At 35.0% G+C, this 13,717-nt stretch overlaps 2 protein-coding genes across 5 annotated transcripts; both read left to right on the top strand.

The window, feature by feature from the left end:
- Window positions 1-5,110, top strand: LOC125213706 (E3 ubiquitin-protein ligase BIG BROTHER). 4 transcript variants are annotated; one of them, XM_048114402.1, is made up of 8 exons: window positions 1-208; window positions 1,521-1,664; window positions 2,665-2,926; window positions 3,105-3,139; window positions 3,648-3,692; window positions 4,237-4,364; window positions 4,590-4,698; window positions 4,769-5,110. In XM_048114402.1, exons 1-8 carry the CDS (start codon window positions 185-187, stop codon window positions 4,817-4,819), a joined length of 798 nt encoding a protein of 265 aa, XP_047970359.1. In that variant the 5' UTR covers window positions 1-184; the 3' UTR covers window positions 4,820-5,110. The 4 variants fall into 4 exon arrangements, with proteins under 4 accessions (XP_047970359.1, XP_047970351.1, XP_047970376.1 ...); XM_048114394.1 differs by having other exon boundaries at window positions 6-208; window positions 4,785-5,110; XM_048114419.1 differs by lacking the exon at window positions 1-208 and adding an exon at window positions 692-1,098 and having other exon boundaries at window positions 4,785-5,110.
- Window positions 5,111-10,284: 5,174 nt separating this feature from the next.
- LOC125200754 (leucine-rich repeat extensin-like protein 3) lies at window positions 10,285-11,688 on the top strand. Its single transcript, XM_048098511.1, has one exon. The coding sequence runs from the start codon at window positions 10,287-10,289 to the stop codon at window positions 11,154-11,156; it is 870 nt and encodes a 289-aa protein (XP_047954468.1). The 5' UTR covers window positions 10,285-10,286; the 3' UTR covers window positions 11,157-11,688.
- The last annotated feature ends 2,029 nt before the right edge of the window (window positions 11,689-13,717 follow it).

A 13,717-nucleotide genomic window follows, 5' to 3' on the forward strand; every position in this document is an offset into this window, starting at 1 on the left:
ATCTCAATCTTCCACTTCACCATCAAATTTGCAGATGAAAGTCTGAACTCTGAAGTAGTGTAAGTGATCAGATGCAGGTCAATTGACACTACAAGCTATTTTCATCTGCTATTAAAATGCATTACACTTTCATGATTTGTAAGTATTGGCGTTGCTGCTAACAGTAATTGAGGGTCAAAAGGAGATGAATTCTTTGCTTGGATGCAAGGTAATTGAGGGGCCCCATTTTGATCTGATCACCTCGTGTTTTATCATGTAGCTTTATATACAGTTACCTACTAACTGTTCGACAAATTTCTCCAACACTCAACCACATCTTTCTATCTCTTGCTCCCTTTTTGTTATTTGAGACTGAATGAATTCCATCGTGATACACATTGAATTTCAGAATTGGTTTTTGCTTTTGTTAGGGTTCAAATCAATTTACCCAATTTACTTGTTAGTATCATTCACTATTTCTGTGAGGAAGAGTACAGTGATTGACTGATCATTGTAGAGCATCATATGTTTGTGAAGAGAATTGGATTGGAGCAGTTGATCAGCCTAAACCATACATTAACCAATGGCGATTTAGGGGAGTTGATCATCCCAATGGAAATGTAGAGAATATAATAATGGTGAAAAGGGGGAATTAACAATATTATCTGAATTCCATTGACTAAGGAGGAGAGAAAGGGGGACCAAACAGTGAAGGGCAAACAAATTGGATTTGTAGATATTGTTGGAACAGTACAGCTGTAGGGCAAAGATTTTTGCAGACAGTGTTTTGGGTTCTCGATTCCCTTCTCCCTCTTCCAATATTTCACTTTTTCACACTTTGGGTTTACCATGTATATTTAATTCATTTTAAATTCAAAAAGTGAAAAGAGAGTAGATACAAAATAGGGGTGGGGGTGGGGTTGGCGTTGGCGTGTAGTGCAGGTGCAATCCGGCATAAGCGCCACAAGCAAAGCCAGACGAGACCACACTGACAGACAAAAGAGAAAACTCGCTGCCACACCCATCTCTCTCTTTCTCTCTCTCTCTGAGAATCTACACCTCCACTGCGTGTGAATCTGCCTTGCTCGTGCCACTCCTTCATTCGCACCGTCTGTAGCAGTACGCATACAAGCCCATTATTATCTGGTCTGTTTGCATTTGCGTCTGTGTTTTGGGTTCTTCTTGTTGATTTCTTGAATGGGATGTTTGATGAGGGTGCAATGTACGTTTTTTTTGTGTCAAATCCGTGGGCGTTTCTTGGTTTCTTCAAGTCTTTATTTTGGATTCTTGAATGGTATGCTATATTCTCAGAGGATTGCCCTTTGCGTTTTCTTAGAAAGTTTCGATTTTTAATTCGGACAGCTGTGTTGCTTAAATTGCTCTGCTTTTGAAATTCTCTACAGATGAAATCTAGTAGATAAAACTTCTGCAATTTACGATAAAGAGCGTTTGGTACTATTCAAGTTGTTGTTTGTGTCTGTGTGTTTTCTCTTCACACTGCTCTATGTTCAGTTTTTTTATGGAAGATCAATGTTATGCAGACAATAATGAACGAGAATGAGCAAGTGGTGCATTACATGGACAACAGCTACTCTTACCCTGTCTCTGAGGGTTATGTTGATTACTACAGTGGTGCTTCGACAGCCCCTTTGAGTTATCTTAACTTCGCCCCAATGCATGATCAGGTAAACTGTTATGCTGCAATGCTCATTGTTAAGGAAGTATTACTGTCTATTAGTTCGGTGTTTAGTTTGTTGTTTAAGTTGAACTTTGTTTCTGATGCATAGCATTGCTATTGTGTTGTTATGCATCTTTCACATCTACCTGAATCAGTTTAATACCGCAAAGAATAGAACTTATTGTTGTTGGGGCTTGATAACATTTGCCAGAATATGGATTAATGTAGTTTCTTTTAGAAAAAAGGTCATGTCTATTTATATGGATTTCAGAAATGAAGAAAGATGGGTACACATTATTTTGAAGGGTGTCTTGCATATACTGTATTATGACAGTCTGGCCCTATTAACATGATATGTGAAGTACTTCTATGTAAAATGCCTATCTTGCTCACAAACCAAACTTTTGGATGGAAGAGAAAATAGTTGTTTGTTTATATTACTTGTATTTGGATTTTATAGTTTGCACACTCATTTTGAAACACTTTCTATGCTAGAAATGCATTTTTTTGGCTGCCACATTTTGAAAATAGTTTAGAAGCCAATTGTTGGATTTCATTTTTGTGATGGTTGGATATAAATCTGATTTTGATACACTTGTGGAATGTGTTCTAAGCTGATGATGAGTTCTTGAATAATTGCTATGCATTTTTTAGGTGCCACATTTTGAAAACAGTTTAGATTTTCAACTGTTAGATTCATTTTTTTTGCAGACTGCTCTGTGTTACTGTATCATAAGATGGTTGGTAGATATAAATTTGATTTTGATATACTTGATGAATATATTCTAAGCTGGAGATGAGTTCTTGAGTATTTGCTAAAGTGGTGATTTTTGTTACTCAAATATTCTGAATGCATTTGAATATGTGCTATGTTTTTCTATTCTTGACTTTTTAGAAGATTCCATTCTTGAAATTATAGTTGTACATTATTGTGGTAGGTTATAGAAGCGATCTAAAGGCATTTGAGAAATTCATTCTATCTTATGAAGTTTTCCATTTTCATTTAGGAATCTATATATTGGTCAATGCATATGAATTCCTATAAATATGGACAACCCAATCCAGAGGGTTTCTATTATGGACTCTATGATGACAATGACCTTGCTCCAAGAATGGATTCTAACAGGAGAGTTTGGGAACATTCCTCAATGGCAACCACAGAAGATCCTATAACTGTAGACATACCACCTGAACAAAGTGTGGTTTCTGAGGTGCATTCTATTCCTGAGGAAAGTGTGGTTTCTGAAGTGCACTCTATTCCCGAGGAAAGTAAGTTCTTCGTACATTCAAGTTGAGTTGCAAGTTAAAACACAGAAACCAAATTTATCATCTCTGAGCAGGGTTAAAAACTTAAAAATTTACACATCTAGTGCCATTTTTCTTAAAACCCTGTTCTCATTCAAGCCTTAAGTTTAGCATGTTCTTATAATATTTCTCTAACATGCAGGATTACCAAATGATCAAGATGCTGCCAATGATGAGGTTGGACTATTAGGTGTATCGTTCATTCATACATGGTTCTACTTTTTTCCACAATAGAACTGTAAACGCAAATTTGCTAATGAGCACTCTAAAACATGCTACATATCCCAGTATCTTTTTCTATCTGGACATTGGTGAAACAGGTTTCTAGTGAAGTGAGATACTTGTTTGAGTTTGAGACTAAGCCACTGAAATAAATGTACAAAATCACATGGAAAATGAATGAAACAGCCTTCGTTCTCAATTTACTGATAAGTCATGTGGAAATTACATCAGATATGCTAAAAAAAGGTTCTAATAGCCGTGTTACAATATTATGACTTGGAATAATACTATTGACTAATAATAGTTTTAACTTGTACCTTTGTGAGAGGGAACCTTGAATTTCTAATAAGTTAGATGGTCACTAGTCAGCTGATCTTTGGGGACAATTCCTGCATTAATCACCATTGAAGAATTCTACTAATGTTTGATTTTGAACTTTTGTTTCTTGTATTTGTTACTGTAGGTTGCATGGCAAGATGATATTAACCCTGATACCATGACGTATGAGGTATGAAGAAAGCTTTTATCTAGAAATATGGATTACTCCCTTCTTAATAACTGTTTCCTTGTAAGCTCAGCACTTAAAAGTAAGAGAAGTACTAGAGAACTGAGTATGCAACTTAAGGGTGGAAAATGTTTTCAATTTATTATACATAACACAATTACATAAAAGAGTTAACATGGCATTTTTTGCTAGTTTTATGTTCAGTGTAAAATTTGTTCATGAAGTTGGGCAATGAAGGATTTCTGGGAACAATATGAAACTGTTTCAGTGTTGCAATGGTTATAATTTATAATAGTTTAACCTTTTTTTTGAAGAAAGGAAAATTGTAATTGGGATCTGTCCAATATAAAAGTGTGGGAAGAAGAATGTAAATACTCTTCGTAGTGAGCCATTTAGCTGCATCTTGCAAGGTTAAACGCATAGATAGACATGCAAATCAACAATTATTTTGTGAAATATGTGACAGTTTCTCTAGCATTTTGTATGGTTGGTGTGATGCCAGCCTTAGAGCCTACTATATTGTTTATCTGTTTGCATTCCTCTATAGGAACTGCTTGATTTGGGCGAGGCAGTGGGAACCCAGAGTCGAGGACTTTCTCAAGAGCTCATTGATCTACTTCCGACCTCAAAACACAAGTCTGGTGGAATTTTCTCAAGGAAAAAATCTGAAGAGAGGTGACCTTTAATAGATAATAATATTTCAAATTTTCAAATGCACCAGGAAAACTGTCTCTCTTTGATATACTACTTCCCAAATTCCATAGACTTTTCTTTTCCTTTAACTCAATAAGGGAAAGGCTTTTAAAACAGGATCAAAATGCTAGATAGTAGTAGATTTTTTTTCTGTTTTTCTTCAGTCCTAAATTAAAAAGTTTTCATGGTTTCTTGTGGGAGAACCAGATGTGTCATTTGCCAGATGCGGTATAAAAGAGGGGACAGACAAATCAATTTACCGTGTAAGCATGCTTACCACACTCATTGTGGCTCCAAGTGGCTTAGCATCAACAAGGTAATTCGGCACCATGTTTAACAACTGGCCTTGTGCATTCTGTATTTCTTAATAAATTTCTTAATAGCAGATTCACTTCTTTCCAGACATGTCCAGTATGCAACACTGTGGTATTTGGTGATGATCAGCACAATGATTTGCCAAATTGACTGGAAGTTCCATAGAGAAGGAGCTATTTCTTGCACATTTGTGTTCTCTCTCATACATAGAAGAGCTTTGCAGAGTGTGTAGTTTACAAAATCTAGTTCTATTTGTCAGAGTGGCATCCAATTTTCTTTTGTTTTTCTTCTAACGCTAAGAAACTGCAATCCCACCACAGTTCTTTTAAATGATTCTGAAATCAACATTTGTTCACCATATTCCAGTGTTTATTTACAATGACAACAGTTTTCAAGCATCTTATTTATTTGTATTGTGAAGTACAAGAACATAAGATTCACTAACATAACATAAAGTACACATTCTTTAGAAGTGGAGTGCAAGTGTTACTATTTGCTTGTATTTTTTCCTTTTCTTTTTTGGTGATGCAAATTTTGTTGGACCACTGTTGGAGTATGTTACATAAAGTATGATCCAATACTGATATAACTAGGAAGTTGACGGTGAAGGGATTTAAAAACTGTAATACTAGTATACTTGCGTGAATGTGGAGGCTCACATTTCTATTGAGGTGGTGACTACGGTGGTCATTTTTGGGGATGGAGATCATTAAAAATTGTAAGGTGGGGGTGGCGAAGATTCATACTTGTACGATGGGGTGGGGGTGAAACGTATTTGTAGGGTGGTGGCAATGGGGACTCGTACTTGTAGGGCAGTGGTGGAGGGGACTTGTACTTGTACGATGGAGGCGTAGGTGACTCATACTGGTATGGCGGTGGAGGTGGTGACTCATACTTATATGCGGAGGATGGGACTCATACTTGTGCATCGGAGATGGAGATTCATATTTGCCGGGAGGCAGTGAAGGGGACTTGTACTTGTACGGTGGGGGTGGAGATTCGTACTTGTAGGGTAGGGGAAGGGACTCATACTAGTATGGCAGCGGTGGGGGCGATTCATATTTGTGTGGTGGCGGTGGTGGCGACACATATTTGTAGGGTGGCGGTCGAGGGGACTCGTACTTGTGTGGTGGAGGTGGAGATTCATACTTGTAGGGTGGCAGAGTGGAGATTCGTACCTATACGGGTGGCGGAGGGGACTCATACTTGTATGACGGCAATGGGGGGACTCATACTTGTATGACGGCAATGGGGGGATTCATATTTGTAGGGCAACTGTGGAGGGACTCGTACTTGTACTGTGGAGGTGGAGATTCATACTTATAGGGCATCAGAGGCAGAGATGCCTACTTGTTGGCGGCAGTGGTGGTGACTAGAATCCAAAATTTTAATGGGAAGGCATTTGTAGATGCAACAAGTATATAATGGAGAAGAGAGGTATGAGAATCCGGAGCTCGGAACCACTATAGCTCCATATGTCATGATCGCACTTTGATAAGGATAGCAATGCCCAAAATCGTGACTAAGAGCTGGAATTAAGAAAAGGGGAAATTGAAATGATATTGTCAATGAATTGATAATCCCTTAGACATCAAGGATAATCAAACTCATTATAATAAACACTTCTTAGAAAGACTCAAATGAAAATTTTAAACATCATTACAAATTTGTTAGAATCTTGAAAGAAAAATCTACATAGGCTATAAAAATGTTACGCGACGAAAACGAATATGGTCACATGTACGAGGATATGCACCAGAAGCGTATCTAATAAGGAACTGTATCCCTAAAATTTTAATTTAGAGACTTAGAATCAATTGCTCTCAACCATGAAGATTGAATATCATTTCATGTTTTTCTTGACCTTCTTTATTTTACTAATATTTTCTTTACCTTTTCTTGGTGTAATCTTTTTTCTTATTTTTAGTACCTCTTATGAATATATTTATTTTTCAATTTTTTACTAATATTTTCTTTACCTTTTTACATCTTCTCCTTTTTTAACCTTTCTCTTACTTTTTTTTTTAATTTTCTTTTTTTTTTTCTAATATTTTGTTTAGCTTGCAGATTTTACATTCATTACAATTTTATTAAACATTTATTCTTTCAAATTTCTCTTAGTTTTAGAATGAAACTGTCATCTTCATTTAAGAAATTGTTTTTCATTCACCATTCGCTTAAAAGTAAGTGTCATCCATTCCGTTACTATGTATTGTTCACCATTTAAATGTCCAAAGTCGATCTAATTATTTTTGCACCACCAAACCTAAAATCCTGATTTGCCACTGTTATGCAGAACTGAGAGTCCTTATTTAGAACAACAAGGAAAATCATCAAGCTTTGCTTAGGGTTGAGTAATTGCATACTCAGTCGACACATGCCAAAAGATACAAACGAACTTTGAAATTCGTCATCCAACTACGATAATTTTTTCTTAAATGACTCAAGTTTACTAAATTCATTTTGTGAGGTTAAAGTTTAACTGCGTAGTCTAAGTTCTTTCTAGAAACTACCGTATTGATCTGAGTTGTTGGTATTCAGAAGGTGGTCACCTTCCACGCGTGCTCAACCAGCCATCCCTCTCGATGACACACAGTCCTAGTGTACATTGGCCCGAACAGGAATATTCCCCTTAATGGAGTCCGAATTCGATTATTATAAATTTGTTATAGTAAGGATATTTTCTTAGTCAAACATAACATCTCATGAAACAAATCATTTATGACAATACAATTCTTTTTGAGATAAACATAAGAGTTTTAAAGAAAATTTGAAATCAATACTACTTTTTAGTAGTAATTTATACGCACATCCATACTTAACGTGTCAAATATAAAGCGCACCCAGTGTGTGTGTCATTCTTCAAATAAAAAATTCTCTTTCTCGCCTTGGGTCTAGCTCTTCTTTCATGACATCAATCCAAAATGAACGCATCTTAATTCTACGTCTTAAGGGCATTCATAATAAGAACTTTAAATTTGGTGCTTATCTCAGAGCCTATCTCAATTTTCTCCTATTTTGTCAGCAGCCCATCTCAAAGCCTATTTCTCTTGCAATGAAAACCCATCACATAGCATATTTCATTTTCACTCAACACCATTTTTTTTAATGTTAATGTCTAAATAAATTAAATTAAAATATATAGTAATAAATTAATTAATTATCTACTCATATTTTTCTCTCACGTGTAAATAAGGAAGAAGTATTTATAGGGAAAGAAATTTTTTTGAAAAACAGCCCTGACGTCCAAAGGGGGGGTCCAAAGGGGGGCCTATCTCAAAGCACGTGGGGAACCGATGACTCATCGCCTGAGGCAATTGCTCGGCCTTGGGGCAGAGCCCTTGGTGTGGAGATATAAAATTAAATTGGGAGATTTAATTTTTCTTGAGACTTATTAAATCAGGAAATATAAATTATTAACATTTAATATCTGAAAATAATTAAATTGAGATACTCAATTACTTGAGATTTAATTAAGTGGAGATAATTAATTAATTGAGATTTAATTAAAATATATCCCACTCTAACCATTTGATGAAAGAGACCAAAACTAACATGGTATTAAATACTACTACTATTTTCTCTTTTCCATAATAAAAATCATATTTTATCATTTCAATCCATCCTATAATAAGATTATTATTACGAGATGGAGGGAGTACTTAGAATTTAAAATACATTAGGCCCATTATACTTAAAAATGAAATTAGGCCATCTGTCGGCTCAAGAGGCCCAAAGCAATGACTACAGAGATCAGATAAACATTAAACGAAGAAAATAATTAAATTATAAAAATATCAGATAAACACGTATACAGTTAATCGGTTTGAAAGATTTTGTTTGGTTTTGAGTAATGGTTTTGCTTTCTAAACTAGAATAGTGGTAAAAAAAAAAAATATTTTCCTAATTTTCCAATTAGTTTCGTATGTTTAAAGGGTAATTTTTTAGGCAAGATGGAAAATTTATTAGACAATCTTATTTCTATCATTTTCACTTCCATTCATGATAATATTATCGACAACATATTTTTCATCATGTGTATTCAATCCATGATAAAAATATGATGTGATACTTAATACAGTATATTTTTCATGTTTTCCACCCCACAAAACATAGGATAAGAAAAAAGGAGACTACTGAAATGCGAAAAAATTTCCATTTGACAAAAAATTCATGTTTCTCCTTGCACTATGATATTACTAACAAATGCACAATTTTTTGAATGCACCTAAATTACGATTATATGCACTAAAATGCCCAATTTTGGTCAACAATACCAATTGCACCATAGTAGAGTGTAAGAAAGTAAATCAGCTCGTTTAATCGTTTGGGCATAAATGTGATTTTACGACTTAGGAATTTATTAGTCGACCTGCATTTGTCTGTATTCTAAATTATAAGTTAGGTATTAAATAGATTCATGAATATCTAATCTTTCCATATATATAGGTAGGTAAACTCAAAGATATCAAATCTCCATCTATCCAACTTTGTTTGACGCATTTTTAGCACGTAATTCATAAAAATTGATATTTAATAAATTATTGAAGTGAAGAAAAATAGATAAATGGAGAAAAAATGAAATAGGAAAAACAATAAAATTGATAGGAGACAAAGTAGTAAAATAGGAGGAAATATAAAGCAACTGAGATTACATATGATCCATTTTTGTCACAGAGAGGAGTAACCCAAATATTGTGAAATAACTCAAAATGGAATACGCCACAAATGCTATGGGACCGGGGGTAAATTTAAGGGGGCAAAAGGGGGGTGTTCGCCTCCTCCGAGCCTTTTGTAGAGTCTAAAATAAATATTCCCTAGAGAATAGTTGAAAATAACATAATCGTCTTTTCTGAGTATAGAAATATACATATCATACAAAATTAAGCAACCTAACAATTAAGCTCCTAGCTTTTTAATTAAGAGGTCTATAGTTCAATCCTTAGTATGCGGTTCATTACTTGTTTCTTTATTTTAAGGAAAAATTGCCTATAAAGTCATGAACTTTCATAATAGTTTGGTTTTTTCTATAAACTTTAAATGTTGCACGAAAAGTTATGAACTTTATCGGATAGTGTAAATTTCTCATTCGATCTGGCCCGATACATTTCTAATTAAGGATGTACACTAGTGCACCCTATACTAGTATATTCTAACTTTTAATAGCGATTTTTTTAAGTTAGTCTGCTTGTTCTAAAATTTTCTATGAGTGCCTGAGTGGCTAATTATTCAATATTCATCAATTACAAATTTAAATTTGAGTGAAACAATTTAAAATTAAGCGACTCGGTAATTGTTTCCATGATAATAAGTGCTCATATTCAAACTTAAAACATGAGAATCTCAAATAAGTAGACCACTTTTCCGAAAATTTCATGCATGCATAAAACAATCTCTTCAAGCTTCGTTAGTTTGCCTTTGCCATAATGTATTTTTCCATAAAATGTCTATTTGGCTTATAACTTCGATTAGTGAACTGTCAATTACGATTCTCTCATTGAAGACAAATTAAGTTAGGTTTAGTAATGGCTATATAAATAGAAACTTTGCAAGGGTCTTTTAGTACTACTAAACTAGAGACAAACAATTATGGAACACATCATGTGGAATATTGTGTTCATAATTTTCTCCGCAACACTTGCTACTTTTGCCAATGGCATTTTAATATGTATACCATATCCTCCATTGTTCCCGCCATTGCCTTCTCCACTTCCAATATTTTGCCCTTCTCCCCCAAGCCCTCCACCACCGCCATCTTCACCTACACGATCTCCTCCACCTCCGCGTTCCCCACCGCCATATTCACCTTCTCTACCTCAACCCTTGCGTTCCCCACCACCACCTTCATCTCCTCCGCCTCCGCCACCCAATTCCCTACCACCACCTTCGCCTTCTCCGCCTCCACCTTCACTTTCTTCACCACCACATTCACCTCCTCCTCCGAGTTCACCACCAACACCACCTTCATCTTCTTTGCCTCCGCCACCACCTCCACCTTCACTTTCTCCCCCAACCCCTCTAAGTTCACCACCACCACCTTCACCTCCTCCTCTGAGTTCCCCACCACCACTATCACCTTCTCCGCCTCCACCTTTAAATTTCCCCCCACCACATTCACCTCCTCCTCCGAGTTCACCACCAACTCCAACTTCATCTTCTTTGCCTCCACCACCACCTCAACCTTCACTTTCTCCCCCAACCCCTCTAAGTTCACCACCACCACCTTCTTCACCTCCTCCTCCGAGTTCCCCACCACCACTATCATCTTTTCCGCCTCTGCCTCCATCTTCAAATTCCCCAACACCACCTTCACCTTCTTCATCATTGCTTCCGCCTCCACCTCCAATTTCTCTACAACCACCTTCATCTCCTCCACCCCTCTCCCTATTTTCACCACCACCACCACCACCACCTTCTTCGCCACTGCCTCCACTCATACGTCCCCCGCCACCACCTTGAAATTGCTCTACGAAATAACCACCACCCCTTCAGTTTACCCCCACTACCTTCACTTCCAGTCTCTTCTCCACCACCACCACCATTTTAATTTTTATAAAAATCCATTTTCGTTTTCTTAATCACCTTTCTCCCATATATACATCCATATAAATAAAATATGTAATAAATTCCTTTAAAGGAGTTTATCTTTTAAATATGAAGTTTCTTTTTAGATGATTCAACATGCACTTGAAACTACATAGTTTAATCTACTTGCACAAATAGATATGATCACATTCAAAATCTAACTTCTTGAATGTTTTACATTGCAGGGTTCTTGTTAGTGAAAATGGTAGTGGCTAACAATACGTAATTGTATTTTACCTTCTATTGTAATAATAAATATTGATAAACATATATATGTCTGAATTGTCAAGGTATAATCAAAGTTGGTTACATTTACTTGAATATTATAGTACGATGTAGTATGATTTATGCTTTATGATTTATGATCCATTGATGCGAGCCTTTTATGTGGCATGCTCTGATACCATGCGATGACTATTTTGAATTCGAACACTATGTTACGGTAAATTAAAATAGAAAATATTCAAAAGAAAATCTCAAGAACTTAATTTGCTTTGGGAAATCTAAATTTCAAACTCAGGCTAATAAAACTAAGCTAATCTCTAAGTTTAAATATATCTAATGCTAAGTAAAATTTTACAAGAGATGAATCTCTAACATAATCTAATGCTATTATGTACACACCCATTCGCCTAGTTCAAATATACAGATCATCGTCCCTTGTGTCGTCTTCTTCTCAATATTCAATTGAACATTTTCATGAATCTTTTTTGTGATATTCAACTCAATGCACGTCATCCAAATTTACTCAAGTTCCCAAATTGCCAAATTGGTAATCAGTTTCATGTTTCCACCAAATATAGCAAAAACAAGGAAAAAAATAGGAAGCATACCAAGTGCACTTTATATCCAACAGGTTAGTGTGGCTACGAATTTATTACTCCACTGTTTAAGATTATTGATTGCAAGTTTCTTTAGAAACTCAAACATAATTTGGTTACCAATTCATTGTCTTATCATAAGATTTATTTTGAAATGCCTATCTATTTGATTAGGCCAAAGTTAATAATTGAATTCGGGACCCAGTAGGTGAGCATTCCGTCTCGGACTCGTGTACAACAAGGTCGTGACTCATCGAGCAGATGGGCTGGTCAATAAGTCTGTCCCCAATTAAACGTTCGGTTTAGATAGATACAATAAATTGTAGAAAGAACTTAGATTTTCCCGTCGAACTTTATGCTTACAGCATTAATTATTCTTGAGCCTTTTAAGAAAAAAATCCTCATGACTGTGATGACAAAACCGTGGACAATATAGTAATTCTTAGTATGTATGCATCTATTGGCAACACTCCTTAACATCCTATTAATTGTCCACTTTAGTTTGGACATGAGTTTTAAGAAATTTAAAAAAAAATGAATTAAAAAAGTTAGTAGAATATGAGTCCACTTTTATATACTTCCTCCGTTCTAGCTAAAGTGACACTTTAGTTTCAGTTTTAGTTTTTTTCAACTAAAATAACACTTTTATAATTTTGGTAACTTTCTCTCTTAAATTAATACACTCAACCATTTTTTTTTCTCCTATTAAATACTCAACTCTCTTTCTCTATCAATTAAATACTTACACTCACTCTTTCTTTCTCCAATTAATAACATTAACAGTAACTCCTAGAATGAATTAGTGGAATGCGAAACCTACTCATCATTTATGACAAAGAAATGAAAGTGGACTTAATGAGGGGTGTGCGAAAATGGTAAACGTGGGCAACTAATGGGGGATGTAGGGAGTATTCATTGAGTACTCCTTTACTCAGTTGTAAATTATGTATTAACCCGAATTTTAATGAGAAATTGGTAAAATAAGAGAGAAGGAGAAAAAGTAGATAGAGTTAGAGAAAGAGAAGAAAAAAGTGGGTAAAGTATTTTTAGAAATGAGACTAATTTTTATTGACAATATCAAAATAACAAAATGTAATTATTTTTAATGGAATATTAATTTGAAGTTCCATATTATTTCAATTTTAATAACTAGAAAACTAAGACTTATTTATTTAATAGTAAGAATGTGTCTTTAATAAATATTCCATCCTTTTCTTACTACTGTAAGTGAATCATTTTTTTTTTTGAGATGTACCACTGTAAATGACATATTTTTTAAAATAGAAACATCATTCTCTCTATCTTTTCAATCTCTCTTACTTTATTCTCTCCATTTTAATTTACAAAACAACACTACATAAAATCCCCTATTAAAATAGAAATACTTTACTTAGAGTGAGACTCGGAGAGTTATAATAACCACTTAGGGTTCTGATGCAGTAGATTCATTCAGAGACTTGGAATCAAATTTAATAGTAATATGTTCATTCGATTATTCAAATTACAAAAAGTTTGAAAATTATACTATGTCCTACTTTTTTTTTTTCGAGAAGAGGGCATCACCCTAAAGTTCAAACACCCTACATTGGGCACATACAACCATACACTGGCACA

Source organism: Salvia hispanica, chromosome 1 (assembly GCF_023119035.1).
Source record: "Salvia hispanica cultivar TCC Black 2014 chromosome 1, UniMelb_Shisp_WGS_1.0, whole genome shotgun sequence".
Lineage (NCBI taxonomy): Eukaryota > Viridiplantae > Streptophyta > Magnoliopsida > Lamiales > Lamiaceae > Salvia > Salvia hispanica.